Here is a 27,494-nt window from a genome sequence, read left to right on the forward strand (position 1 = left end):
TAAGAACTAGGACAAAATAATCACATTGTGGGGACCTTCCCTAACAACAACCAGAACAAAATAATCACATTATGGGGACCTTCCCAGACAAGAATATGAACCAAATAATCACATTGTGAGGACGTTCCCAGATAAGAACTAGGACAAAATAATCACATTGTGGGGACCTTCCCTAACAACAACCAGAACAAAATAATCACATTATGGGGACCTTCCCAGACAAGAATACGAACCAAATAATCACATTGTGGGGACCTTCCAAGACAAGAATCAGAACAAAATAATCATATTTTAGGGACCTTTCCAGACAAGAACCAGAACAAAAATAATCACATTGTGGGGACCTTCCCAGACAAGAATCAGACGAAAAAAATCACATTATGGGGACCTTCCCAGACAAGAATCAGAACCAAATAATCACATTGTCGGGACCTTCGCAGAAAAGAACCAGAACAAAATAATCACATTGTAGGGACCTTCCCAGACAAGAACTAGAACAAAAATAATCACATTGTGGGGACCTATCCAGACAAGAATCCAAACTAAATAATCACATTGTAGGGACCTTCCCAGACAAAAATACGAACCAAATAATCACATTGTGGGGACCTTCCAAGACAAGAATACGAACCAAATAATCACATTGTGGGGACATTCCCAGATAAGAATCGGAACAAAATAATCATACTGTGGGGACTTTCCCAGACAAGAATACAAACCAAATAATCACGTTGTCGGGACCTTCTCAGTAGGGCTGGGCGATATATCGATATACGCGATATATCGCGGGTTTGTCTCTGTGCGATATAAAAAATGACTATATCGTGATATTCCAGTATACGTTCTCACGCTGTTGCTTTTAGCTGCTGGCATTACACTACAGGCTCTCCTCGCTTCCTGTGTCTCCTTCTCACAGACAGACAAGCGCACCTTCTTACATACGTCACATACTGTCACGACATACGTCACATAGGTCTTCGCCCTCGCGCAGCAAAGAGGTAGCAGCATGGGTAACGTTAGCCGTGATGCTAGCGCAGCCGTGCGAGTGGTAATACGAGAGAGAGAAGGTGCGAATCTGGTAACAAATGAAGGAATAATTCATTCCCCCAAAAAACAGCAGGGGGTCCATCATCTGGCGGTGGTTTGGCTTCAAGTGGGAATATGTCGAACAGACAACCGTAATTTGTCAAGTGTGGGGCAAAAGCGTTGTTACAAAAAGTAGCATTACTGCTAATATGTAGCATCATTTGAAAAGTCACCTGCTAGAGAATGAAGAGCGCTTACTCCGCATGTCAACATCTCCATTCGGTGCCACACGCCCACACCATCAAAATGCAGAGGCAAACATTGCCAGATCAACACCGTATGAAAAATATTGTCATTTTTGTAGTTGTGATTTCGTTCTCTGCAAGAAAGTTTTAAAGTAGCATATATTAATGCAGTATGAAGAAGAATGAGTGACTGCTCGCTGACTGCTCGCTGTTGCGAAAAAGCTAAGTATCGTTCTATCTGTGTGCTTTTAATTGTTTTGCAGCTTTCTTTACTACTTCCCAAACATATTTAGTAGTCCTAATTAACTTGCAAATCACCCGATCTCTGTCTCACCACCCCTTCCTCAGCTAGCTAGCTGCTAAGCTAACGAAATCATCGCGGAGAAAGGCGGCGCCGGTCGTCGGTCAGAAGGCATCTACTCCCGCACACCGTGACCACTTCCCGGAAGACAGTAGGAACTTCACTCGGTGACAGAAAATACCGTAAGTATGGCTTCCTGTGCGTCGTGCACCTTACTCATGGATAAGTTGGCTCTGCTAGAGGTCCGTGTCCGCCAGTTAGAGCAGAGTAATCTTGTAACTTTAGATGTTGCGGACACATCTGCTAGCGTTAGCTGTAGCGGGCTAACTAGCCCAGTTTATAGCAATCCTAAGCGACCTATAAGCTACGGTGTACCGGTTGAGACGCATAATAGATTTAGCCCTTTAGCTAGCCCTACACCCCAGTCTACCGGGCACCACACCTTAGTCATAGGGGACTCCATCACCCGAAACATAAAGCTTAGCAAACCAGCCACAATTAAGTGTATTCCCGGGGCCAGAGCACCTGACATTGAAGCCAATCTTAGGGAGCTAACTCGCAACAAGCCTAGTAAACACGTACGACAGGCTAATTGCACCACTAGTTATGCGAATATAGTTGTACACGTTGGCTCCAATGACACTAGAATGAGACAGTCAGAGATTACAAAGAGAAACATAGCCAGGACTTGTGATCTCGCTAGAAAGATGCCCATGCATCGAGTAATTATCTCTGGCCCCCTGCCTGCGAGAGGCAATGATGAGAGTTATAGCAGATTAGTCTCGCTTAACAAGTGGCTGGCTAGCCTCTGTAGACAACAGGGACTAACGTTTATTGATAATTGGCCCTTTTTCTGGGGCAAACCAGGCTTGCTGATGAGAGACCCTAATCAGGAAGGCGCCATCATCCTGACTAGGAACATAGACTACTGTTTGAGTCACACTTGACTACCTATACTAGAGCAAGCCCGGTCACAGGCAATTACAGAGTCTGCTAGTCCGGGTGAGGAGTCAGTTAAGACAGAACTAGCCAGCGCCAGGCTGGATAATCCCTGCACACATAGCAATTCTCGTAGAATAATACACAACTCACATGTTTTTTCTGTTGTGACTGTGTCAGAGGTAGACATGCATTCTACTGAGGTGGCATACTATTGTGCGTTCAGTTTATCGCAGCACCAAGCAAACAATCTGAAAATTCCCGTCATATTAATTCCTAGATATGGTCGAAACTATTTAAAGTGCACTACGCATAATAAACGCAATATTATTAATATTGCTACTACGGATAATTTCAACAAAAACTCGTCAAAACAGCCCAATACCTATAATGTAAGCTTTTAAACATAAGATCGTTGTCTCCCAAAACGTTATTAGTTAATGAGGTCATTAGAGACAACAATCTTAACGTCATTGGTCTTAGCGAAACCTGGCTCAAACCAGACGATTTTTTTGCGCTAAATGAGGCCCCTCCTCCTAACTATACGAATGCACATATTGCCCGTCCCCTTAAAAGGAGCGGGGGGGTCACACTAATATACAATGAAAACTTTAACCTTACCCGTAACCTAAATAATAAATATAAATCGTTTGAGGTGCTTACTATGAGGTCTGTCACACCGCTGCCTCTCGACCTGGCTGTTATCTACCGCCCCCCAGGGCCCTATTCGGACTTTTTCAGTGAATTTTCAGAGTTTGTTGCTGATCTAGTGACGCACGCCGACAATATAATCATAATGGGGGACTTTAATATCCATATGAATACCCCATCGAACACTCAGTGCGTGGCGCTCCAGACTATAATTGATAGCTGTGGTCTTACACAAATAATAAATGTACCCACGCATCGCAACGGTAATACGATAGATCTAGTGCTTGTCAGGGGTGTCACCACCTCCAAAGTTATGATACTCCCGTATACTAAAGTAATGTCCGATCATTACCTTATACAATTCGAAGTTCTGACTCATTGTCAACAAGCTAATAATAATAATAACTGCTATAGCAGCCGCAACATTAATGCTGCCACAACGATGACTCTTGCTGACCTACTGCCTTCGGTAATGGCACCATTCCCAAATTATGTCGGCTCTATTGATAACCTCACTAACAACTTTGACGACGCCCTGCGCGAAACCATTGATAGTATAGCACCGCTAAAGCAAAAAAGGGCCCCTAAAAGGTGTACCCCATGGTTAACAGAAGAAACTAGAGCTCGTAAATTATCATGTAGAAAGCTGGAACGCAAATGGCGCGCGACTAAACTTGAGGTTTTCCATCAAGCATGGAGTGATAGTTTAATAACTTATAAACGCATGCTTACCTTAGCTAAAGTTAAATATTACTCAAATCTCATCCGCCTCAACAAAAACGATCCTAAATTTTTAATTAGTACAATAGCGTCGCTAACCCGACAAGGGACTTCTTCCAGTAGCTCCACCCACTCGGCAGATGACTTTATGAATTTCTTTAATAAGAAAATTTAACTCATTAGAAAGGAGATTAAAGATAACGCATCCCAGCTACAACTGGGTTCTATTAACACAGATACGACTGTATATACAACGGATACTGCCCTCTAAAATAGTCTCTCTTTTTGATGAAATAACATTAGAGGAATTATTACGGCGTGTAAGTGGGATAAAACAAACAACATGTTTACTTGACCGACTTCCTGGGAAACTTATCAAGGAGCTTTTTGTATTATTAGGTCCATCAGTGCTAAATATTATAAACTTATCACTTTCCTCTGGCACTGTTCCCTTAGCATTCAAAAAAGCGGTTATTCATCCTCTGCTCAAAAGACCTAACCTCGATCCTGACCTCATGGTAAACTACCCACCTTCCCTTTATTTCGAAAATCCTCGAAAAAATTGTTGCACAGCAGCTAAATGAACACTTAGTGTCTAACAATTTCTGTGAACCTTTTCAATCCGGTTTCAGGGCAAATCACTCTATGGAGACAGCCCTCGCAAAAATGACTAATGATCTATTGCTAACGATGGATTCTGATGCGTCATCCATGTTGCTGCTTCTTGATCTTAGCGCTGCTTTCGATACCGTCGATCATAATATTTTATTAGAGCGTATCAAAACACGTATTGGTATGTCAGACTCAGTGACGTGCCGTCTCTGGAGGCAGGGGAGGCACGGCCTAACCTGTCATCATGGAAAGAAAAAAAATGTAAAAAGAAAAAAAAATTAATTAAATTGTTATATGTATCCAGTGATTATACTAAAGTTATTTTCCATTTAACTTCACCAGTTTTAGATTATTTTTATTTTCACATTTGCCGGTCAAATACTGAGAAGAGACGGTGCGGTGATCAGCAGCCAGTTGAGGCACGTCACTCAGTTGTGCCTCAACATGGATTGTGCGCAATGATTCGGCTAACTGCTGGCCTGCTGTGCAGTGAGACCGTATTGCTATATGAATTATATTATACATTTCCATAGTTTAGCTAGCTGAGGTATATAATGTCCAGTGTATTTTGTCAACAACTGTATGTGTGTAAAGTATTTCTTGTGCTGAGCGATCATAAAACTGCTGCGAAGACGCACTGTGAGAGGCTCGCCTCATAACCCCGCCTCCTGGTGCCAAGCACGTCCGCCGCAGAATGCACCGCCCGACGGGAGCGCCACACCAACCAAAGCCCACACCCAAACCCTCCACATGCAAGACCAAATCCACCCCCAAAAAAAGTCACTTAACAAGAAGCCAAAAAGTGCAAAAACAACAATGCTCGCGCCGGAGGAGCTGCGAACGACCTCAGGGACACAACATTAGGTACACCTGCAGACTGCAGCACGGATTTCATATTTCATTCATTTACAACTCCTCCAACACGAACACCACTGTTCCCGCACCTATAAGTAAAGGTAAGACCATAATAACGTTTTTTTTTATTAAATGTGCTTTTTTGTGTGCTACAGTTTCTATGTGTAAAGTTAAAGTTAAGTTAAAGTACCAATGATTGTCACACACACACTAGGTGTGGTGAAATTTGTCCTCTGCATTTGACCCATCCCCTTGTTCACCCCCTGGGAGGTGAGGGGAGCAGTGGGCAGCAGCGGCGCCGTGCCTGGGAATCATTTTTGGTGATTTAACCCCCAATTCCAACCCTTGATGCTGAGTGCCAAGCAGGGAAGAATGCTGGTATGAGCTTTTAAACATAACCCGTTAACTGCTGCTAATCAAATGGTGAATAAGATACTCTTTAGGGTTCATATGTTTGTAAATCTGACTGTGATGAAGTCCGTGCCTCACCAGTCATGAACCTCACCGCACGTCACTGGTCAGAATTAGCCATGTCTTGGTTTAACTCTTATCTTACTGACAGGATGCAGTGCGTCTCCCATAACAATGTGACATCGGACTATGTTAAGGTAACGTGCGGAGTTCCCCAGGGTTCGGTTCTCGGCCCTGCACTCTTTAGTATTTACATGCTGCCGCTAGGCGACATCATACGCAAATACGGTGTTAGCTTTCACTGTTATGCTGATGACACCCAACTCTACATGCCCCTAAAGATGACCAACACGCTGGATTGTAGTCAGCTGGAGGCGTGTCTTAATGAAATTAAACAATGGAGGTCCGCTAACTTTTTGCAACTCTACGCCAAGAAAATGGAAATGCTGATTATCGGTCCTGCTAGACACCGACATTTATTTAATAATACCACCTTAACATTTGATAACCAAACAATTACACAAGGCGACTCGGTAAAGAATCTGGGTATTATCTTCGACCCAACTCTCTCGTTTGAGTCACACATCAAGAGTGTTACTAAAACGGCCTTCTTTCATCTTCGTAATATCGCTAAAATTTGTTCCATTTTGTCCACTAGCGACGCTGAGATCATTATTCATGCGTTCGTTACGTCTCGTCTCGATTACTGTAACATATTATTTTCGGGTCTCCCTATGTCTAGCATTAAAAGATTACAGTTGGTACAAAATGCGGCTGCTAGACTTTTGACAAGAACAAGAAAGTTTGATCATATTACGCCTATACTGGCTCACCTGCACTGGCTTCCTGTGCACTTAAGATGTGACTTTAAGGTTTTACTACTTATGTATAAAATACTACACGGTCTAGCTCCAGCCTATCTTGCCGATTATATTGTACCATATGTCCCGGCAAGAAATCTGCGTTCAAAGAACTCCGGCTTATTAGTGATTCCGAGAGCCCAAAAAACGTCTGTGGGCTATAGAGCGTTTTCTATTCGGGCTCCAGTACTATGGAATGCCCTCCCGGTAACAGTTAGTGATGCTACCTCAGTAGAAGCATTCAAGTCCCATCTTAAAACTAATTTGTATACTCTAGCCTTTAAATAGACCCCCTGTTTATACCAGTTGATCTGGCGTTTCTTTTCTTTTCTCCTCGGCCCCCCTCTGCCTTGTGGAGGGGGAGACATACAGGTCCGGTGGCCATGGATGAAGTGCTGGCTGTCCAGAGTCGGGACCCGGGGTGGACCGCTCGCCTGTGCATCGGTTGGGGACATCTCTGCGCTGCTGACCCGTCTCCGCTCGGGATGGTTTCCTGCTGGCCCCACTATGGACTGGACTTTCACTAATATGTTAGATCCACTATGGACTGGACTTTCAAAATACTATGTCAGACCCACTCGACATCTATTGCTTTCGGTCTCCCCTGGGGGGGGTTACCCACATATGCTTACAGGAATAGTCGACAAACTAAAACCCTCGTCCTGTCCCACAGACCCAGTCCCCCCTCGCTTTTTTGAAGAAATCTGGGACACTATTGACTTGTCTGTTAGGGACATCATCAACAGCAGCTTGATTTCTGCCAGTGTGCCCTCTTTTTGTAAAAGAGCTGTTGTTGAGCCTTTGATTAAAAAAACAGGTCTAGATCCTACAAGTTTGTCAAATTATCGGCCCATTTCCAAATTACCTTTTGTGTCAAAAATTCTGGAGGAATGTGTTTTAGCGCAACTGTAGCCTTTTTTAGATGAAAATAGCACTTTAGATCCATTTCAGTCTGGATACAAAGCTTTGCACAGTACTGAATCTGCACTTTTAAAGGTTTTTAATGACTTGCTTTTAATGTCTGATTCTGGTAGCTCTGCCATTTTAGTGCTTTTAGATCTTACAGCTGCCTTTGACACAGTCGACCACACAATTATTTTAGACCGCCTGAGAGACTGTGTGGGTGTCAGGGGGACTGCATTAGAGTGGTTCAGATCCTACCTGTCAGAGAGGTCCTTCTCTGTCAGGCTGGGGGACGCCACCTCTTCTTCTGCTACGCTTTACTGTGGTGTCCCCCAGGGATCTATTCTAGGCCCCATCCTGTTTTCCTTATACATTCTCCCTCTTGGAGAGATTTTTAAGAAACATGGAGTGTCTTATCACTTTTATGCAGATGACTGCCAAATTTATATGCCAATTTCAAAAGGCCACGGCCCCCTGACACCCCTTCTCAACTGTCTATGCGATGTCAAGGCTTGGTTAGCCCAGAATGTTTTAGTAATGAATGAGGGAAAAACGGAAATTTCAGTTTTTGGTCCGGCCCTAACTGACTTGGGACCATTGCAAAATTATGTGCGTCCCAAAGTCACCAGCCTTGGCGTCACTATAGACAGCGATTTTAAATTTGACAAAGAAGTCAATGGCGTTTTAAAATCGTGTTTTTATAATCTTCGTCTTTTAGTAAAGGTAAAGCCATTTTTATCTTTAAACCTTTTTGAACAAGTCGTGCATGCTTTTATTTCAAGTCGCCTGGACTACTGCAATGCACTTTATGCTGGCATTAGCCAAAAAGCTCTCTCCAGGTTGCAGTTAGTTCAGAACGCGGCAGCACGACTTTTAACAGGGGCCAGGAAACGCGAGCATATAACCCCAATTCTTCGGAGTTTGCAATGGCTCCCTGTTCATTTTAGAATTGATTTTAAAACCTTGCTGTTTGTTTTTAAAGCTTTACATGGACTGGCACCTCAGTATATCTCGGACCTCATCCAAATTTACACTACCGCGCGCGCTCTGAGGTCCGAGAGCCAGCTCCAGCTCGTGGTGCCCAGGACGAGACTTAAAACCAGGGGAGACAGGGCCTTCTCTGTGGTCGGCCCTAAGCTCTGGAACACTCTGCCCCTCCATGTTCAAACTGCTTCCACAGTGGAGTGTTTTAAGTCTCGTCTTAAAACCCACTTTTATTCTTTGGCTTTTAACACTACGTGAGTTATGTGGTCTTCTGTCCTCTGTTGTCCTCTGTGTTTTTTTTTAAATAAATTTTGATGTCTATTTTACTGATTTAATTGGTTTTACCCTTTAAAATCGTTTTTAATCATATTTATTTTTTATATTTTTTTTGTTTTGGTTTTCTATTAATTTATTCTTTGTTTTTATTCAGTCATTGGTGTAGCATAATATTGTTTTTAATATTGTTTTTAACATGGCTGTGCAGCACTTTGGAAACATTCTTGTTGTGTAAATGTGCTTTATAAATAAAGTGGATTGGATTGGATTGGATTGGATATGCGGTCTTCTCCAAGGTTTCTCATAGTCATTCACATCGACGTCCCACTGGGGTGAGTTTTTCCTTGCCCTTATGTGGGCTCTGTACCGAGGATGTCGTTGTGGCTTGTGCAGCCCTTTGAGACACTTGTGATTTAGGGCTATAAAAATAAACATTGATTGATTGATTGATTGATTAATAATGCAGTATGAAGAAGAATGTTTTAATGTAGACATATAGAATCATCATACTGCTGTGTTTATATGCATCATGTGTTCATTCAAGGCTAAGGCAAAATATCGAGATATATATCGTGTATCGCGATATGGCCTTAAAATATTGCGATATTTAAAAAAGGCCATATCGCCCAGCCCTACTTCTCAGACAAGAATATGAACCAAATAATCACATTCTGGGGACCTTCCCAGACAAGAATCAGAACCAAATAACCACATTGTGGGGACCTTCTCAGACAACAATACGAACCAAATAATCACATTCTGGGGACCTTCCCAGACAAAAATCTGAAGAAAATAATTATATTGTGGGGACCTTCCCAGACAACAACCAGAACAAAATAATCACACTGTGGGGACCTTCCCAGACATGAGCCAGAACAAAATAATCACATTGTGGGGACCTTCCCAGACAAGGATACGAACCAAATAATCACATTGTGGGGACGTTCCCAGACAAGAACCAGAACAAAATAATGACATTGTGGGGACCTTCCCAGACAACAACCACAACAAAATAATCACATTGTGGGGACCTTCCCAGACAAGAATGTGAACCAAATAATACAATTGTGGGGACCTTCCCAGACAAGAATACGAACAAAATAATCACATTGTGGGGACCTTCCCAGACAAGGACCAGAACAAAATAATCACATTGTGGGGACCTATTCAGACAAGAAGCAGAACAAAATAATCACATTGTGGGTACCTATTCAGACAAGAACCAGAACAAAATAATCACATTGTGGGGACCTTCCCAGACAAGAACCAGAACAAATTGTGGGGACATTCCCAGACAAGAACCAGAAAAAAATAATCACATTGTGGGGACCTTCCCAGACAATAGCCAGAACAAAATAATCACATTGTGGGGACCTTCCCAGACAAGAACCAGAACAAATTGTGGGGACCTTCCCAGACAAGAACCAGAAAAAAATAATCACATTGTGGGGACCTTCCCAGACAATAGCCAGAACAAAATAATCACATTGTGGGGACCTTCCCAGACAAGAATTCAATGGCATAAACTCACTGTTGTTTCCTGGGCTGACCAATGAGCCGGGCTTGAGGGTGCGGTCAAAGGTGGGCGGGGACACGACTGCGGAGGTGCGATTGTCTTGGTGGTTGATGCCGCCGGACATGTCCCTGGGACCGAGGGGGTCGTTGGGCGAGAGGGCGGGGGGCCCCTGGATGCCAGGAATAAGCGGCGTGTCGGGGGCTGGGGCGGAGGGCGTGGCAAACTCCAGCAGCACGCGTTGGCGCTCCCTCTCCAGCTCCTGGCGGCGGATCATCTCCTCGAAGGCACTGAACTGTTCTTGTTCCTGCTGGCGCCGCGTCATCACGGCCACACGCTCACGCTCCTCATTCAGCGCTCGCTGCCGGGACTGCTCTAACGCCTGCGCCTCCTCCTCCGCCTTCTGCAAGGTCACAGGTCAAAGGTCAGCTGTCGCACGCAACTCAAACACTTGACCTTCATGAGTTGATGTCAAACTTTGACATAAAAGACCTGTTCCTCTTAAATATTAATGTCTGTGAGCATTTCTTCTTTAGTCCCTCCCACCTCACAGGTGTGTCTAATCTGTGTTAGTAAGCATTTATTCTTTAGTCCCTCCCACCTCACAGGTGGGTCTAATCTGTGTTAACGAGTTCTTTAGTCACTCCCACCTCACAGGTGTGTCTAACCTGTGTTAGTGAGCATTTCTTCTATAGTCCCTCCCACCTCACAGGTGTGTCTAAATCTGTGTTAGTAAGCATTTCTTCTGTAGTCCCTCCCACCTCACAGGTGTCTAATCTGTGTTAGTGAGCATTTCTTCTTTAGTCCCTCCCACCTCACAGGTGTGTCTAATCTGTGTTAGTGAGCATTTCTTTTTTAGTCCCTCCTACCTCACAGGTGTGTCGAAATCTGTTAGTGGGCATTTCTTCTTTAGTCCCTCCCATCTCACAGGTGTGTCTAATCTGTGTTAGTGAGTATTTCTTCTTTAGTCCCTCCCACGTCACAGGTGTGTCTAGCCTGTGTTAGTGAGCATTTCTTCTTTAGTCCCTCTCACCTCACAGGTGGGTCTTACCTGTGTTAGTGAGCATTTCTTCTTTAGTCCCTCCCACCTCACAGGTGGGTCTAATCTGTGTTAACGAGTTCTTTAGTCCCTCCCACCTCACAGGTGTGTCTAAATCTGTTAGTGGGCATTTCTTCTTTAGTCCCTCCCACCTCACAGGTGTGTCTAATCAGTGTTAGTGAGCATTTCTTCTTTAGTCCCTCCCACCTCACAGGTGTGTCTAAATCTGTTTTAGTGAGCCTTTATTCTTTAGTCCCTCCCACCTCACAGGTGTGTCTAAAACTGTGTTAGTAAGCATTTCTTCTGTAGTCCCTCCCACCTCACAGGTGGGTCTAATCTGTGTTAGTGAGCATTTCTTCTTTAATCCCCCCCCACCTCACAGGTGGGTCTAATCTGTGTTAACAAATTCTTTAGTCCCTCCCACCTCACAAGTGTGTCTAAATCTGTTAGTGGGCATTTCTTCTTTAGTCCCTCCCACCTCACAGGTGGGTCTAAATCTGTTAGTGAATATTTCTTCTTTAGTCCCTCCCACCTCACATGTGTGTCTAAACAGTGTTAGTGAGCATTTCTTCTTTAGTCCCTCCCACCTCACAAGTGGGTCTAATCAATCAATCAATCAATCAATGTTTATTTATATAGCCCTAAATCACAAGTGTCTCAAAGGGCTGTCTAATCTGTGTTTACGAGTTCTTTAGTCCCTCCCACCTCACAGGTGTGTCTAAATCTGTTTTAGTAAGCCTTTATTCTTTAGTCACTCCCACCTCACAGGTGTGTCTAATCTGTGTTTACGAGTTCTTTAGCCCCTCCCACCTCACAGGTGTGTCTAAATCTGTGTTAGTGAGCATTTCTCCTTTAGTCCCTCCCACCTCACAGGTGTGTCTAAATCTGTGTTAGGAAGCATTTCTTCTGTAGTCCCTCCCACCTCACAGGTGTGTTTAAACTGTGTTAGTGAGCCTTTCTTCTTTAGTCCCTCCCACCTCACAGGTGTGTTTAATCTGTGTTAGTGAGCATTTCTTCTTTAGTCCTTCCCACCTCACAGGTGTGTCTAAGCTGTGTTTACGAGTTCTTTAGTCCCTCCCACCTCACAGGTGTGTCTAAATCTGTGTTAGTGAGCATTTCTTCTGTAGTCCCTCCCACCTCACAGGTGTGTTTAATCTGTGTTAGTGAGCATTTCTTCTTTAGTCCTTCCCACCTCACAGGTGTGTCTAAGCTGTGTTTACGAGTTCTTTAGTCCCTCCCACCTCACAGGTGTGTCTAAATCTGTGTTAGTGAGCATTTGTCCTTTAGTCCCTCCCACCTCAAAGGTGTCTCTAAATCTGTGTTAGTAAGCATTTCTTCTGTAGTCCCTCCCACCTCACAGGTGTGTTTAATCTGTGTTAGTGAGCATTTCTTCTTTAGTCCCTCCCACCTCACAGGTGTGTCTAAATCTGTGTTAGTGAGCATTTGTCCTTTAGTCCCTCCCACCTCAAAGGTGTCTCTAAATCTGTGTTAGTAAGCATTTCTTCTGTAGTCCCTCCCACCTCACAGGTGTGTTTAATCTGTGTTAGTGAGCATTTCTTCTTTAGTCCCTCCCACCTCACAGGTGTGTCTAAATCTGTTTTAGTGAGCCTGTATTCTTTAGTCCCTCCCACTTCACGGGTGTGTCTACTCTGTATTAGTGAGCATTTCTTCTTTAGTCCCTTCCCACCTCACAGGTGTGTCTAATCTGTGTTAGTAAGCATTTCTTCTGTAGTGCCTCCCACCTCACAGGTGTGTCTAAACTGTGTTAGTGAGCATTTCTTCTTTAGTCCCTCCCACCTCACAGGTGGGTCTAACCTGTGTTAGTGAGCATTTCTTCTTTAGTCCCTCCCACCTCACAGGTGGGTCTAATCTGTGTTAACGAGTTCTTTAGTCCTTCCCACCTCACAGGTGTGTCTAAATCTGTTTTAGTGAGCCTTTATTCTTTAGTCACTCCCACCTCACAGGTGTGTCTAAACTGTGTTAGTGAGCATTTCTTCTTTAGTCCCTCCCACCTCACAGGTGTGTCTAATCTGTGTTAGTGAGCATTTATTCTTTAGTCCCTCCTACCATACAGGTGTGTCTAATCTGTGTTAGTGAACATTTCTTCTTTAGTCCCTCCCACCTCACAGGTGTGTCTAAATCTGTTAGAGGGCACTTCTTCTTTAGTCCCTCCCACCTCACAGGTGGGTCTAATCTGTGTTAACGAGTTCTTTAGTTCCTCCTACCTCACAGGTGTGTCTAATCTGTGTTAGTGAGCATTTCTTCTTTAGTCCCTTCCCACCTCACAGGTGTGTCTAAATCTTTTAGTGGGCATTTCTTCTTTAGTTCCTCCCACCTCACAAGTGTGTCTAATCAGTGTTAGTGAGCATTTCTTCCTTAGTCCCTCCCACCTCACAGGTGTGTCTAAACTGTGTTAGTGAGCATTTCTTCTTTAGTCCCTCCCACCTCACAGGTGGGTCTAATCTGTGTTTACGAGTTCTTTAGTTCCTCCCACCTCACAGGTGTGTCTAAATCTGTTTTAGTGAGCCTTTATTCTTTAGTCACTCCCGCCTCAAAGGTGTGTCTAATCTGTTAGTGAGCATTTCTTCTTTAGTCCCTCCCACCTCACAGGTGTGCCTAAATCTGTTTTAGTGAGCCTTTATTCTTTAGTCACTCCCACCTCACAGGTGTATATAATCTGTGTTAGTGAGCATTTCTTCTTTAGTCCCTCCCGCCTCACAGGTGTGTCTAAACTGTGTTAGTGAGCATTTCTTCTTTAGTCCCTCCCACCTCACAGGTGTGTCTAAAACTGTGTTAGTAAGCATTTCTACTGTAGTCCCTCCCGCCTCACAGGTGTGTCTAAACTGTGTTAGTGAGCATTTCTTCTTTAGTCCCTCCCACCGCACAGGTGGGTCTAATCTGTGTTAGTGAGCATTTCTTCTATAGTCCCCCCCACCTCACAGGTGGGTCTAATCTGTGTTAACAAATTATTTAGTCCCTCCCACCTCACAGGTGTGTCTAAATCTGTTAGTGGGCATTTCTTCTTTAGTCCCTCCCACCTCACAGGTGTGTCTAATATGTGTTAGTGAGTATTTCTTCTTTAGTCCCTCCCACCTCACAGGTGGGTCTAAATCTGTTAGTGAATATTTCTTCTTTAGTCCCTCCTATCTCACAGGTGGGTCTAATCTGTGTTTACGAGTTCTTTAGTCCCTCCCACCTCACAGGTGTGCCTAAATTTGTTAGTGGGCATTTCTTCTTTAGTCCCTCCCACCTCACAGGTGGGTCTAATCTGTGTTAACGAGTTCTTTAGTCCCTCCTACCTCACAGGTGTGTCGAAATCTGTTAGTGGGCATTTCTACTTTAGTCCCTCCCATATCACAGGTGTGTCTAATCTGTGTTAGTGAGTATTTCTCCTTTAGTCCCTCCCACCTCACAGGTGTGTCTAATCATTGTTAGTAAACATTTCTTCTTTAGTCCCTCCCACCTCACAGGTGGGTCTAAACTGTGTTAGTGAGCATTTCTTCTTTAGTCCCTCCCACCTCACAGGTGTGTCTAAATCTGTTAGGGAGCATTTCTTTAGTCCCTCCCACCTCACAGGTGTGGCTAATCAGTCTTGGGAACGGCGTGGCGAAGTTGGTAGAGTGGCTGTGCCAGCAATCGGAAGTTTGCTGGTTACTGGGGTTCAATCCCCACCTTCTACATTCCTAGTCACGTCCGTTGTGTCCTTGGGCAAGACACTTCACCTTTGCTCCTGATGGCTGCTGGTTAGCGCCTTGCATGGCAGCTCCCGCCATCAGTGTGTGAATGTGTGTGTGAATGGGTGAATGTGGATATACTGTCAAAGCGCTTTGAGTACCTTGAAGGTAGAAAAGCGCTATACAAGTATAACCCATTTATCATTTATTTAGTATTTCTTATTTAGTCCCTCCCACCTCACAGGTGGGTCTAAACTGTGTTAGTGAGCATTTCTTCTTTAGTCCCTTCCACCTCACAGGTGGGTCTAATCTGTGTTAGTGAGCATTTATTTTTTAATCCCTCCCACCTCACAGGTGTGTCTAATCTGTGTTAGTGAGCATTTCTTCTTTAGTACCTCCCACCTCACAGCTGTGTCATATCAAGGTGCTGATTAAACAGAATTATTATTGCACAGGTGTGTCTAAATCTGTGTTAGTGAGCATTTGGAAGTGGAAGTCAGAAGTGGTCCAGCCCTAGGTGAAGGTGCAAGGTGTGTCTAAGGACACTCATCAAGTCTTGTGGTGGGACCTCCCTCCCAGTTCCTGGACTGTGACCAAGAAGTTTACCTTCTTGACCAGGTACTGTGCATACTCTTGTTCAAATCTCTTGGTCAGAGCTTTCTTCAAGATCTCGGCCTGAGGGAAAGCCACGTCCTTCAGTTTCTGTAGAAGAAGGACAGGTTTTAGAGGAGGTGTGCAGGTGAGACATCTCAGGTGTACCTTCAATGTGTTAGAGGAGGTGTGCAGGTGAGACATCTCAAGTGTATCTTCAGTGTGTTAGAGCAGTGTTTTTCAACCACTGTGCCGTGGCGTGCCATGAGATACAGTCTGGTGTGCCGTGGGAGATGATCTAATTTCACCTATTTGGGTTAAAAATATTTTTTGCAAACCAGTAATTATAGTCTGCAAATGATGTGTTGTTGTTGAGTGTCGGTGCTGTCTAGAGCTCGGCAGAGTAACCGTGTAATACTCTTCAATATCAGTAGGTGGCAGCCGGTAGCTCATTGCTTTGTAGATGTGGGAAACAGCGGGAGGCAGCGTGCAGGTAAAAAGGTGTCTAATGCTTAAACCAAAAATAAACAAAAGGTGAGTGCCCCTAAGAAAAGGCATTGAAGCTTCGGTAAGGCTATGTAGAACGAAACTAAAACTGAACTGGCTACAAAGTAAACAAAAACAGAATGCTGGACAACAGCAAAGACTTACTGTGGAGCAAAGACGGCGTGCACAATGTACATCCGAACATGACATGACAATCAACAATGTCCCAACAAAGAAGGTTAAAAACAACTGAAATATTCTCGATTGCTAAAACAAAGTAGATGCGGGAAATATTGCTCAAAGGAAGACATGAAACTGCTACAGGAAAATACCAAAAAATAGAAAGAGGCCACCAAAATAGGAGCGCAAGACATGAAGTAAAACACTACACACAGGAAAACAGCGAAAAACTCAAAATAAGTCAGGGAGTGATGTGACAGGTGGTGACAGTACACCTACTTTGAGACAAGACCTATATTGTTACAGTACACCTACTTTGAGACAAGACCTATATTGATACAGTACACCTACTTTGAGACAAGACCTATATTGATACATGCTTGGTTATGGTTTAAAGTCATATCCAACAATTGTGACAACAACTTTTTACTGTCAACTGAGTTTCGTTTTTTTAATGATTTCTGGTGGTGGTGTGCCTCCAGATTTTTTCAACGCAACAAATGTGCCTTGGCTCAAAAAAGGTTGAAAAACACTGTGTTAGAGGAGGTGTGCAGGTGAGACATGTCAGGTGTACCTTCTGTGTGTTAGAGGAGGTGTGCAAGTGAGACATGTCAGGTGTACCTTCAGCATGTTAGAGGAGATTGTGTCCTTCTTACCTTCAGTGTGTCTTTCTTCTCAGGGATGTTGGCCGTCTTGTAGTCCCGATGTCTGGGCAGTTTTTCTATGAAGAGACTTGAGGACAAGACAAAGGTTCTTCATGTGATGTGGGACACAGTCAGGGAGGCATGTGACTCACCTGATGTATGTGTTGTAGAGGACTAAGGTGATGTATGTGTTGTAGAGGACTAAGGTGATGCATGTGTTGTAGAGGACTAAGGTGATGCATGTGTTGTAGAGGACTAAGGTGATGCATGTGTTGTAGAGGACTAAGGTGATGCATGTGTTGTAGAGCACTAAGGTGATGTATGTGTTGTAGAGGACTAAGGTGATGCATGTGTTGTAGAGGACTAAGGTGATACATGTGTTGTAGAGCAGTGGTTCTCAACCTTTTTTCAGTGATGTACCCCCTGTAAACATTTTTTTTAATTCAAGTACCCCCTAATCAGAGCAAAGCATTTTTGGTTGAAAAAAAGAGATAAAGAAGTAAAATACAGCACTATGTCATCAGTTTCTGATTTATTAAATTGTATAACAGGGCAAAATATTGCTCATTTGTTGTGGTCTTTCTTGAACTATTTGGAAAAAAAGATTAAAAAATAACTAAAAACTTGTTGAAAAAAAAAACAACTGATTCAATTATAAATAAAGATTTCTGCACATAGAAGTAATCATCAACTTAAACTGCCCTCTTTGGGGATTGTAATACAGATCCATCTGGATTCATGAACTTAATTCTAAACATTTCTTCACAAAAACAAAAATCTTTAACATCAATATTTATGGAAAATGTCCACAAAAAAGCTGTCAACACTGAATATTGCATTGTTGCATTTCTTTTCACAGTTCTTTTTGACAGACATTTAAAACAAATCTCACGTACCCCTTGGCATACCTTCAAGTACCCCCAGGGGTACGCGTACCCCCATTTGAGAACCACTGTTGTAGAGGACTAAGGTGATGCATGTGTTGTAGAGGACTAAGGTGATGCATGTGTCATAAAGAAATACAATCATGTGTGCTTACGGACTGTATCCCTGCAGACTGTAATGATATATATTGGGGGGGTTTTGAGGTGGGCGGGGTCGGGGTGGACGGGGCCGGGGTCAAGGGGGAGGAGTATATTTATAGCTAGAATTCACTGAAATTCAAGTATTTCTTATATATATATATAAATAAAATAAATACTTGACTTTAAGTTATATATATATATATATATATATATATATATATATATATATATATATATATATATATATATATATATATATATATATATATATATATATATATATATATATATATATATATATATATATATATATATATATATATATATATATATATATATATATATATATATATATATATATATATATATATATATATATACATATAAATAAATTAAATACTTGAATTTCAGTGTTCATTTATTTACACATATACACACATAACACTCCTCTCTACTCATTGTTGTATTTGAAAGTGCAATGCTTTGCAGCCAGTAGCACAGCCTTTGAAGGAGCAGTGTAATATTCTGGGTTGGAGTCAATAACCAGGCGAGGTGATGAAGTTACGTCTCTTTACTTCATACTTCAGAACCGACTCCCACACTTGCCCATGACAAATTTGTGCTTTGTTTTAAAGATGTGATATTTGGATTTACACTATATGAAAAACATTTTTAAAAGGAATTTTACCTTTGCAACCTCATTATACTATTGGCTAAGTTTTATATTCATAAATGTAAGTTTCTCAATACCCGACCTGTTTTTTGTGCCTTTAAAAAAGATTTAAAACTCTACATTAAAACACTTACTACCTCTAACAACCAAAAAGCTGTGAAAACGATGATGCTGTGCTCCAAATTTGGATTATTTACAGAACTTGTGTGAGCCTATGGCTTTACATTTTGTTACATATATATGTATATATTGTTGTGCTCGTAGCGTGAAGGCTAGACAACTTGAAATATAGTTGACACACAAAAACGTGTGCGTCGTTTATTCAAGAAAAGCACAAGCAAGAATGAACGCTTTCATCACAACACTCAAATATCGCGGGAACAACAAACCCCCACCTTTGTGAGAATGTACTGACGGCCACTTAAAGGGGCCGCGCCGAATTACTCGCTCTTAACAACACACAAAGAACAACATTGTCATGTGCACAACAGAACAGTACAGTGAATGATGATGACAAAGATAAATAACAGGTGTGGTGAATTATGTCCTTAAATCAACCGCTACAATATATATATATATATATATATATATATATATATATATATATATATATATATATATATATATATATATATATATATATATATATATATATATATATATATTGCATTCTTCTTTAGTTGCTTTATTGAGTTTACAAACCCCCTGGCGCTGTTTTGTACTTGTTTTAATTATTATTTTTTTGATAGTATGTAAATGTTGAATTTTATAAGTAAAGGGTTTGAAAAAAACAAAAAATAAGACTCCCACACTTGCCGTCAGGGTGCGCAATACAACGTAAACTGTTGGCCAACCAAAAACTAACCACAGAACACTATATGGTATAGTGTTCTATGGTTACTTTTTGGTTGACCAAGCGGACGTGACGACAGGCTGTTCTCACTCAGGTCCGCACGGACCTGGAGGGGGCGTGACTTAAGTCCGGCTGGAAATCGGAAGAAATTCGGGAGAATGGTTGTCCCGGGAGATTTTCGGGAGAGGCACTGAAATTCGGGAGTCTCCCGGAAAATTCGGGAGGGTTGGCAAGTATGCCACTGAGGACTAAGATGATTTTTTTGTTTTTTGTCATAAAAAAATACAATCATGTGTGCTTACGGGCTGAATTGATCTACATTGATATATAATGTAGGAACCAGAAATATTAATAACAGAAAGAAACAACCCTTTTGTGCTAATGAGTGTGAATGAGTGTAAATGGGGGAGGGAGGTTTTTTGGGTTGATGCACTAATTGTAAGTGTATCTTGTGTTTTTTATGTTGATTTAATAAAAAATAAAATATTTTTATTTTTATTTATTTTTTAATCCTTGTGCGGACCGGTACCACTGTTGTAGAGGACTAAGGTGATGCATATGTTGTAGAAGACTAAGGTGATGTATGTGTTGGTCCCCAACCCCCAACCACCGGGCCACGGCCCGGTCCATGGATCGATTGGTACCGGGCCGCACAATTAAAAAATTTAAAAAAAATATATATATTTTTTTTATTTTTATTAAATCAACATAAATGACAAAAAAAAAGTTTGTATTTTATTTCTTATTCCCCCCCCGCAGTTACAAAAAAGTTGGGGACCACTGTTGTAGAGGACTATGACTAAGATGATGCATGTGTTGTAGAGGACTAAGGTGATGCATGAGTTGTAGAGGACTAACGTGATGTATGTGTTGTAGAGCAGTGGTCCCCAACCTTTTTGTAACTGCGGACCGGTCAACGCTTGAAAATTTGTCCCACGGAACGGGGGGGTGGGGGGGGTTATGGGTATGGTATTTTTGTTTTTTTGTGTCATAAAAAAATACAATCATGCTTGCTTACGGACTGTATCCCTGCAGACTGTATTGATCTATGTTGATATATAATGTAGGAACCAGAAATATTAATAACAGAAAGAACCAACCCTTTTGTGCGAATGAGTGCGAATGAGTGTAAATGGGGGAGGGAGGTTTTTTGGGTTGGTGCACTAATTGTAAGTGTATCTTGTGTTTTTTATGTTTTTTTATGGACCACTGTTGTAGAGGACTAAGATGATGCATGTGTTGGAGACGGCGTGGCGAAGTTGGTAGAGTGGCTGTGCCAGCAATCGGAGTGTTGCTGGTTACTGGGGTTCACCTTCTACCTTCCTAGTCACGTCCGTTGTGTCCTTGGACAAGACACTTCACCCTTTGCCTCTGATGGCTGCTGGTTAGCGCCTTGCATGGCAGCTCCCGCCATCAGTGTGTGAATGTGTGTGTGAATGGGTAAATGTGGAAATACTGTCAAAGAGCTTTGAGTACCTTGAAGGTAGAAAAGCGCTATACAAGTATAACCCATTTATCATTTATCATTTGGGGGCGGCTTGGCGTAGTGGGTAGAGCGGCCTTGCCAGAAACCTGAGGGTTGCAGGTTCGCTCCCCGCCTCTTACCATCCAAAAATCGCTGCCGTTGTGTCCTTGGGCAGGACACTTCACCCTTGCCCCCGGTGCCGCTCACACCGGAGAATGAATGATGAATGAATGAGTTGTAAAAATGAATGATGGGTTCTCACTTCTCTGTGAAGCGCTTTGAGTGTCTAGAAAAGCGCTATATAAATCTAATCCATTATTATTATTATTATTATTATCATTTATTTATTTATTTAGAGGACTAAGGTGATGCATGTGTTGTAGAGGACTAAGGTGATGCATGTGTTGTAGAGCAGTGGTCCCCAACCACCGGGCCGCGGCTCGGTACCGGTCCGTGGATCGATTGGTACCGGGCCGCACAAGAAATAAATTTAAAAAAAAATATATATATATATATTTTTTTTTTTATTAAATCAACATAAAAAAACACAAGATACACTTACAATTAGTCCACCAACCCAAAAAACCTCCCTCCCCCATTTACACTCATTCACACTCATTCGCACAAAAGGGTTGTTTCTTTCTGTTATTAATATTTCTGGTTCCTACATTATTATATCAATATAGAGCAATACAGTCTGCAGGGATTCAGTCCGTAAGCACACAGGATTGCATTTTTTTATGACAAAAAAATAAAAATATCATACCCATAACCCCCCCCCCCGGGACAAATTTTCAAGCGTTGACCGGTCCGCAGCTACAAAAAGGTTGGGGACCACTGCTCTACAACAGTGGTCCCCAACCTTTTTGGGGGGGTTAATGGTATTTTATTTTTTTGTCATAAAGAAATACAATCATGTGTGCTTACGGACTGTATCCCTGCAGACTGTATTGATCTATATTGATATATAATGCATATATTGTGCTTTTTATGTTGATTTAATACATTTAAAAAAATAAAATAAATAAATAAAAACAATTTTTTTTATTTTTATTTCTTGTGCGGTCCGGTACCAATCGGTCCACTGTTGTAGAGGACTAAGGTGATGTATGTGTTGTAGAGGACTAAGGTGATGTATGTGTTGCAGAGGACTAAGGTGATGTATGTGTTGCAGAGGACTAAGGTGATGTATGTGTTGTAGAGGACTAAGGTGATGTATGTGTTGTAGAGGACTAAGGTGATGTATGTCTTGCAGAGGACTAAGGTGATGTATGTGTTGCAGAGGACTAAGGTGATGTATGTGTTGCAGAGGACTAAGGTGATGTATGTGTTGCAGAGGACTAAGGTGATGTATGTGTTGTAGAGGACTAAGGTGATGTATGTCTTGCAGAGGACTAAGGTGATGTATGTGTTGCAGAGGACTAAGGTGATGTATGTGTTGCAGAGGACTAAGGTGAGTAACTCACGTGATGTACTTGTTGTAGAGGACAAAGGCGTGCTCGATGTTGCCCTCTTCAGCGTAGACATGGGCCATGCGGATCATCTCCATGCCAGAGCGGAAGTAGCGTCGGGGGGGCACCTGCTCGTTGATCTCCACTGAGCTGCCCTTCTTGGTCAGGATGCGGACTCGCTCCTCGGGCTGCAGACTGACGTCATTGGGGTCCGCCATGGCCGCACTCCAAGGTGGAAGACTGAAGGTGAGACATTAATCATATGATTACACTTCACATGTTTGTCAACAGTCCTGACCTCCATTGTTTTGTGGCGCTCCCCAGGAACATCCACAGAAAACTTCACTCTGGTCAGATCATATCAGACTAACGCACTATTATTCACGCTAAATGGCCTTTTTCATCCATTCACTCAATACATTCAAGAATGAAGTGATTTTCATCCCTTCACTCAGCCTACACCCCAACTCATTCACTCAATACATTCAAGAATGAAGTGATTTTCATCCATTCATTCAGCCTACACCCCAACTCATTCACTCAATACATTCAAGAATGAAGTGATTTTCATCCATTCACTCGGCCTACACCCCCAACTCATTCACTCAATACATTCAAGAATGAAGTGATTTTCATCCATTCACTCAGCCTACACTCCCAACTCATTCACTCAATACATTCAACAATGAAGTGATTTTCATCCATTCACTCGGCGTACACCCCCAACTCATTCACTCAATACATTCAAGAATGAAGTGATTTTCATCCATTCACTCAGCCTACACCCCCAACTCTTTCACTCAATACATTCCAGAATGAAGTGATTTTCATCCATTCACTCAGCCTACACCCCCAACTCATTCAGTCAATACATTTAAGAATGAAGTGATTTTCATCCATTCACTCAGCCTACACCCCAACTCATTCACTCAATACATTCAAGAATGAAGTGATTTTCATCCATTCACTCAGCCTACACCCCCAACTCATTCAGTCAATACATTCAAGAATTAAGTGATCTTCATCCATTCACTCAGCCTACACCCCAACTCATTCACTCAATACATTCAAGAATGAAGTGATTTTCATCCATTCACTCAGCCTACACCCCCAACTCATTCAGTCAATACATTTAAGAATGAAGTGATTTTCATCCATTCACTCAGCCTACACCCCCAACTCATTCACTCAATACATTTAAGAATGAAGTGATTTTCATCCATTCACTCAGCCTACACCCCAACTCATTCACTCAATACATTCAAGAATGAGGTGATTTCTTTGAGGTAACTGAACTTGATTTCATGATTGATGACAAACAAAAAGGAAGTGACTATATTTGGAAGATGACTTTCCAAAATGTAGGTAAAAAAATGTCTCTTTAGGATCATTCAAAACAACAAAATAAATGATTCAAAAACAATAACTGGCCATCACAATCATTCACGTCACCTTGCAAAACTAGACTTATACAAACTGGTTCCACACAGGAGTCACTTACAAAGAATGGAAAGGGAAATGGTTCCACACAAGAGTCACTTACAAATGATGGAAAGGGAAATAGTTCCACACAGGAGTCACTTACAAAGGATGAAAGGATAATGGACACAAGGGCACAAAAAGAGGGCGAAAATAAAAGGTAGACTAAAAATGTACCATAGTAGCAATATATATATATAACATATGTAATACTTACATATTATATATACAGTATATAACATATATTATATTATATTAGCATATATTACATTACAAATATATACAAAAAGACCAGTATTGGGCTGTTGAAGCAAGACAGTTGTTTTATATTTAGTGTAAGGCTCCCCCCGTATGATATTTTAGCAAAAAAAGGTTTAAAAAAAAAAGGTTCTGCCATTTTGGGGTTTTGATGGGACTCCTGATGAGGTTTTGAGACATCCATCCATTCATTTTCTACCGCTTGTCCCTTTTGGGGTCACGGGGGGTGCTGGAGCCTATCTCAGCTGCATTCGGGCAGAAGGCAGGGTACACCCTGGACAAGTCGCCACTTCATCACAGGGCCAACACAGATAGACAGACAACATTCACACTCACATTCACACACTAGGGCCAATTTAGTGTTGCCAATCAACCTATCCCCAGGTGCATGTCTTTGGAGGTGGGAGGAAGTCGGAGTACCCGGGGGGGAACCCACGCAGTCACGGGGAGAACATGCAAACTCCCCACAGAAAGATCCTGAGCCCGGGATTGAACTCAGGACTACCTTGTGCCACCGTGCTGCCTTGAGACATCTCCTACTTATTTTGTTTTCTCTTATTTCCAAAGTCTTTAAAATGCTATCCCCAGCTTTGAGATAGTTTGCAGTTTTTCACAACAACCTAAAATAAATCCCGAGTCTGTGGACAAATGAGGAGTTTTGCAAGACGTAACCGTGTGGACAAATTAGTGTTTTAAGAACATAATGTAGAACATTAACGAGCACATTGTATGAAACGCATCTATTTATTTTTTGTCCTGTCCAGCTTCTCAGGCAAATCATATAGTTGATGTAGATGTCCGTATCGGCTGTTCAGATTTACTTTACAACAGAGAAGTGTGGGATACTTCTCTTGTTGTCTTATTTGTATTTTACTTTATTAAATGTATTTATATTATTATTTGGTGCAGGAGGGGATAGAAAGAGGAAAAAAAGGAAGACAGGGGGAAATTGTGGGGACAAGAGGGGGATAAGACAGAGACAACAACAACAATAGAACAACATCAGCAAATACGATGTGTACAAATATGATGGTAAAAGTGATAGCAAAGAAGCAGTTAGTGAAATAAATAATAATACAGAAATGACAATGAGCATTATTACACTACAAATGGATCAATACAAATACCAATAGAAATAGCGCTATTGATAACGACCAATAATTTACCTCTATTATCAACAATACAGTTGTTCAAATGCAACAATACATATACGTAATGATAACTAGAGACGCATTTATTGACGTGTCATGGTGCTCCAAATGTCTCATTGAAGTGTGTCATTGAACAAAGTCAAACGTCTAATTCAACATGTAAAAGTGTAATTCAGCTTTAAAATGAGCTGATTAACGATGAAATGTGGGCTTGAACACGCTTTAATGTGCGCCTGCCGTAGCTCTACGTTAGCCGCAGTTAGCTCGCACAACGAAGCATCGCGTTCCTTCTTGGAGCAGAAACCTTCTTACCCGGGCAGCTCCTACATGAAGGAAGATGTCGCACAAAGAAGAATTGCAGCGTCTTTAAGTTGGACTCGAGGAAAGAACACTTCCGCAATCACAACCACTTCCGGCTTCCGCAGTCACGTGAGGCCAGCGGGCGGAAGTGGGTTAGTTGAATAGAAATATTATTACACACCTATTTTGAAATAGTACTGATTGAAAACAGTAATACACGAATATTGTTTTAGACTTCTACTGTAAATGTTATATTTGTAGACGTCTGCGTGTCATCAACTTTTAATAAGGCTATTCAAAATTAAAAACAAACTATTTCTGGAAAATCCGCAAGATAGTTTTTTCCAAAAGAAGACTAGTAGTATAATGTGTATTCATAAAGCTTTTGAAAATTAATAACTCAAATATATCAGAAAAATCAGCTACATTTCTGTTTATAAATAGGACTTGTAGTTGTATTCAACTAAACGCAATTTTTGTGTCTTGTGTTTTTGAGACATTGTTAAGCTTTCTATTTTTATTGCACCCTTACAGTATACTTTTCTTGTATTTGTGTATTGTTAATGCGGAAGCGGATGTGACGTTGCCCAATCGTGCGACGTCATCACGTTGTTGTTGTGGGCGTGCTCTTTTCAGTCTTGGCGCGGTGCACATAAAGAACGCTCTGTTTGTATGAAGCAGTGTGTTTCAACCAATGTGCCGCGGCACACCAGTGACACATGGTCTGGTGTGATGTGGGAGATGATCTAATTTCACCTACTTGGCTTAAAAGTTGGTACGTTCTAAGTCTAATTTAATCCTTTTGTTTTCGCCCTCTTTTTGTGCCCTTGTGTGCACGATCCTTTCCCTCTTTATCCTTTCCATCCTATGTAACCAGTGTTGGGACTATTGCGTTACAAAGTAACGCATTAGTAATCTAACGCGTTATTTTTTACATTCAGTAACTCAGTTACCGTTACTACATGATGCGTTACTGCGTTATTTTTGATGTAGTATCGGCTCGAAACAGAGGATCTGCGTGTGTGTTATTGCAGCGCTGCTGTGACATGCTTCTGATTCTTCCTCTGCGCTCTGTGTGTGTGTGTGTGTCTGGGTGTGGGTGGGAAGGGGAGGGAGGGGAGGAGGGTGCGCAACACAACGTAAACCGTTGGCCAACCAAAAAGTAACCACAGAACACTATACGACTATACGGTATAGTGTTCTGTGGTTACTTTTTGGTTGGCCAAGCGGACGTGACGACAGGCTGTCCTCACTCAGGTCCGCACGGACCTGGAGGGGGCGTGCCTTAAGTCCGGCTGGAAATCGAGAGAAATTGGGGAGAATGGTTGTCCCGGGGAGAGGCACTGAAATTCGGGAGGGTTGGCAAGTATGAGATATTCTCACTTCTTTTCTTTTGTGGAGCACAAAGAAAAGAACATTTTAGTTAAATGTAAGTTGTGTCTTGGATCAAACATCCCGTCTACTGCCCAAAACAACAATTCAAATCTGCCTGGTTAGGCTTTGTGTATGTCACGTGTGCCTTCCTTAGGTGAAGCCAGGTTTACAGCTATGTTGTTGATTGATTGATTGATTGAAACTTTTATTAGTAGATTGCACAGTGCAGTACATATTCCGTACAATTGACCACTAAATGGTAACACCCCAATAAGTTTTTCAACTTGTTTAAGTCGGGGTCCCCTTAAAATGATTCATGATACAGATATATACTATCAAATATATACTAACATCATAATACAGTCATCACACAAGATAATCATCAGAGTATATACATTGAATTATTTACATTATTTACAATCCGGGGTGTGGGATATGGAGGGGGTGTGGGGGGGGGGGTGTTAGGTTTGGTTGGTATCAACACTTCAGTCATCAACAATCAGCATCAACAATTGCATCATCAGAGAAATGGACATTGGAACAGTGTAGGACTGA

The 27,494-nt window shown here is 42.0% G+C and overlaps 1 protein-coding gene across 5 annotated transcripts in view; it reads right to left on the minus strand.

The window, feature by feature from the left end:
• Positions 1 to 25,697, minus strand: part of LOC133652188 (STAM-binding protein-like A) — a 38,360-nt gene extending 12,663 nt beyond the window's left edge. For all 5 annotated transcript variants that reach the window (XM_062050660.1, XM_062050659.1, XM_062050656.1 and 2 more), the window contains exons 1-5: positions 25,578 to 25,697; positions 22,393 to 22,617; positions 16,923 to 16,998; positions 15,616 to 15,711; positions 10,315 to 10,699 (exon numbers count right to left, since the gene is read on the minus strand). In XM_062050660.1, the coding sequence (XP_061906644.1) occupies positions 10,315 to 10,699; positions 15,616 to 15,711; positions 16,923 to 16,998; positions 22,393 to 22,595 (760 nt within the window). In that variant the 5' untranslated portion in view covers positions 22,596 to 22,617; positions 25,578 to 25,697. The remainder of the gene's footprint in view (positions 1 to 10,314; positions 10,700 to 15,615; positions 15,712 to 16,922; positions 16,999 to 22,392; positions 22,618 to 25,577) is intronic.
• Positions 25,698 to 27,494: the final 1,797 nt, after the last annotated feature.

This window comes from Entelurus aequoreus, linkage group LG06 (assembly GCF_033978785.1).
Source record: "Entelurus aequoreus isolate RoL-2023_Sb linkage group LG06, RoL_Eaeq_v1.1, whole genome shotgun sequence".
In the NCBI taxonomy this organism is placed as follows: Eukaryota; Metazoa; Chordata; class Actinopteri; order Syngnathiformes; family Syngnathidae; genus Entelurus; species Entelurus aequoreus.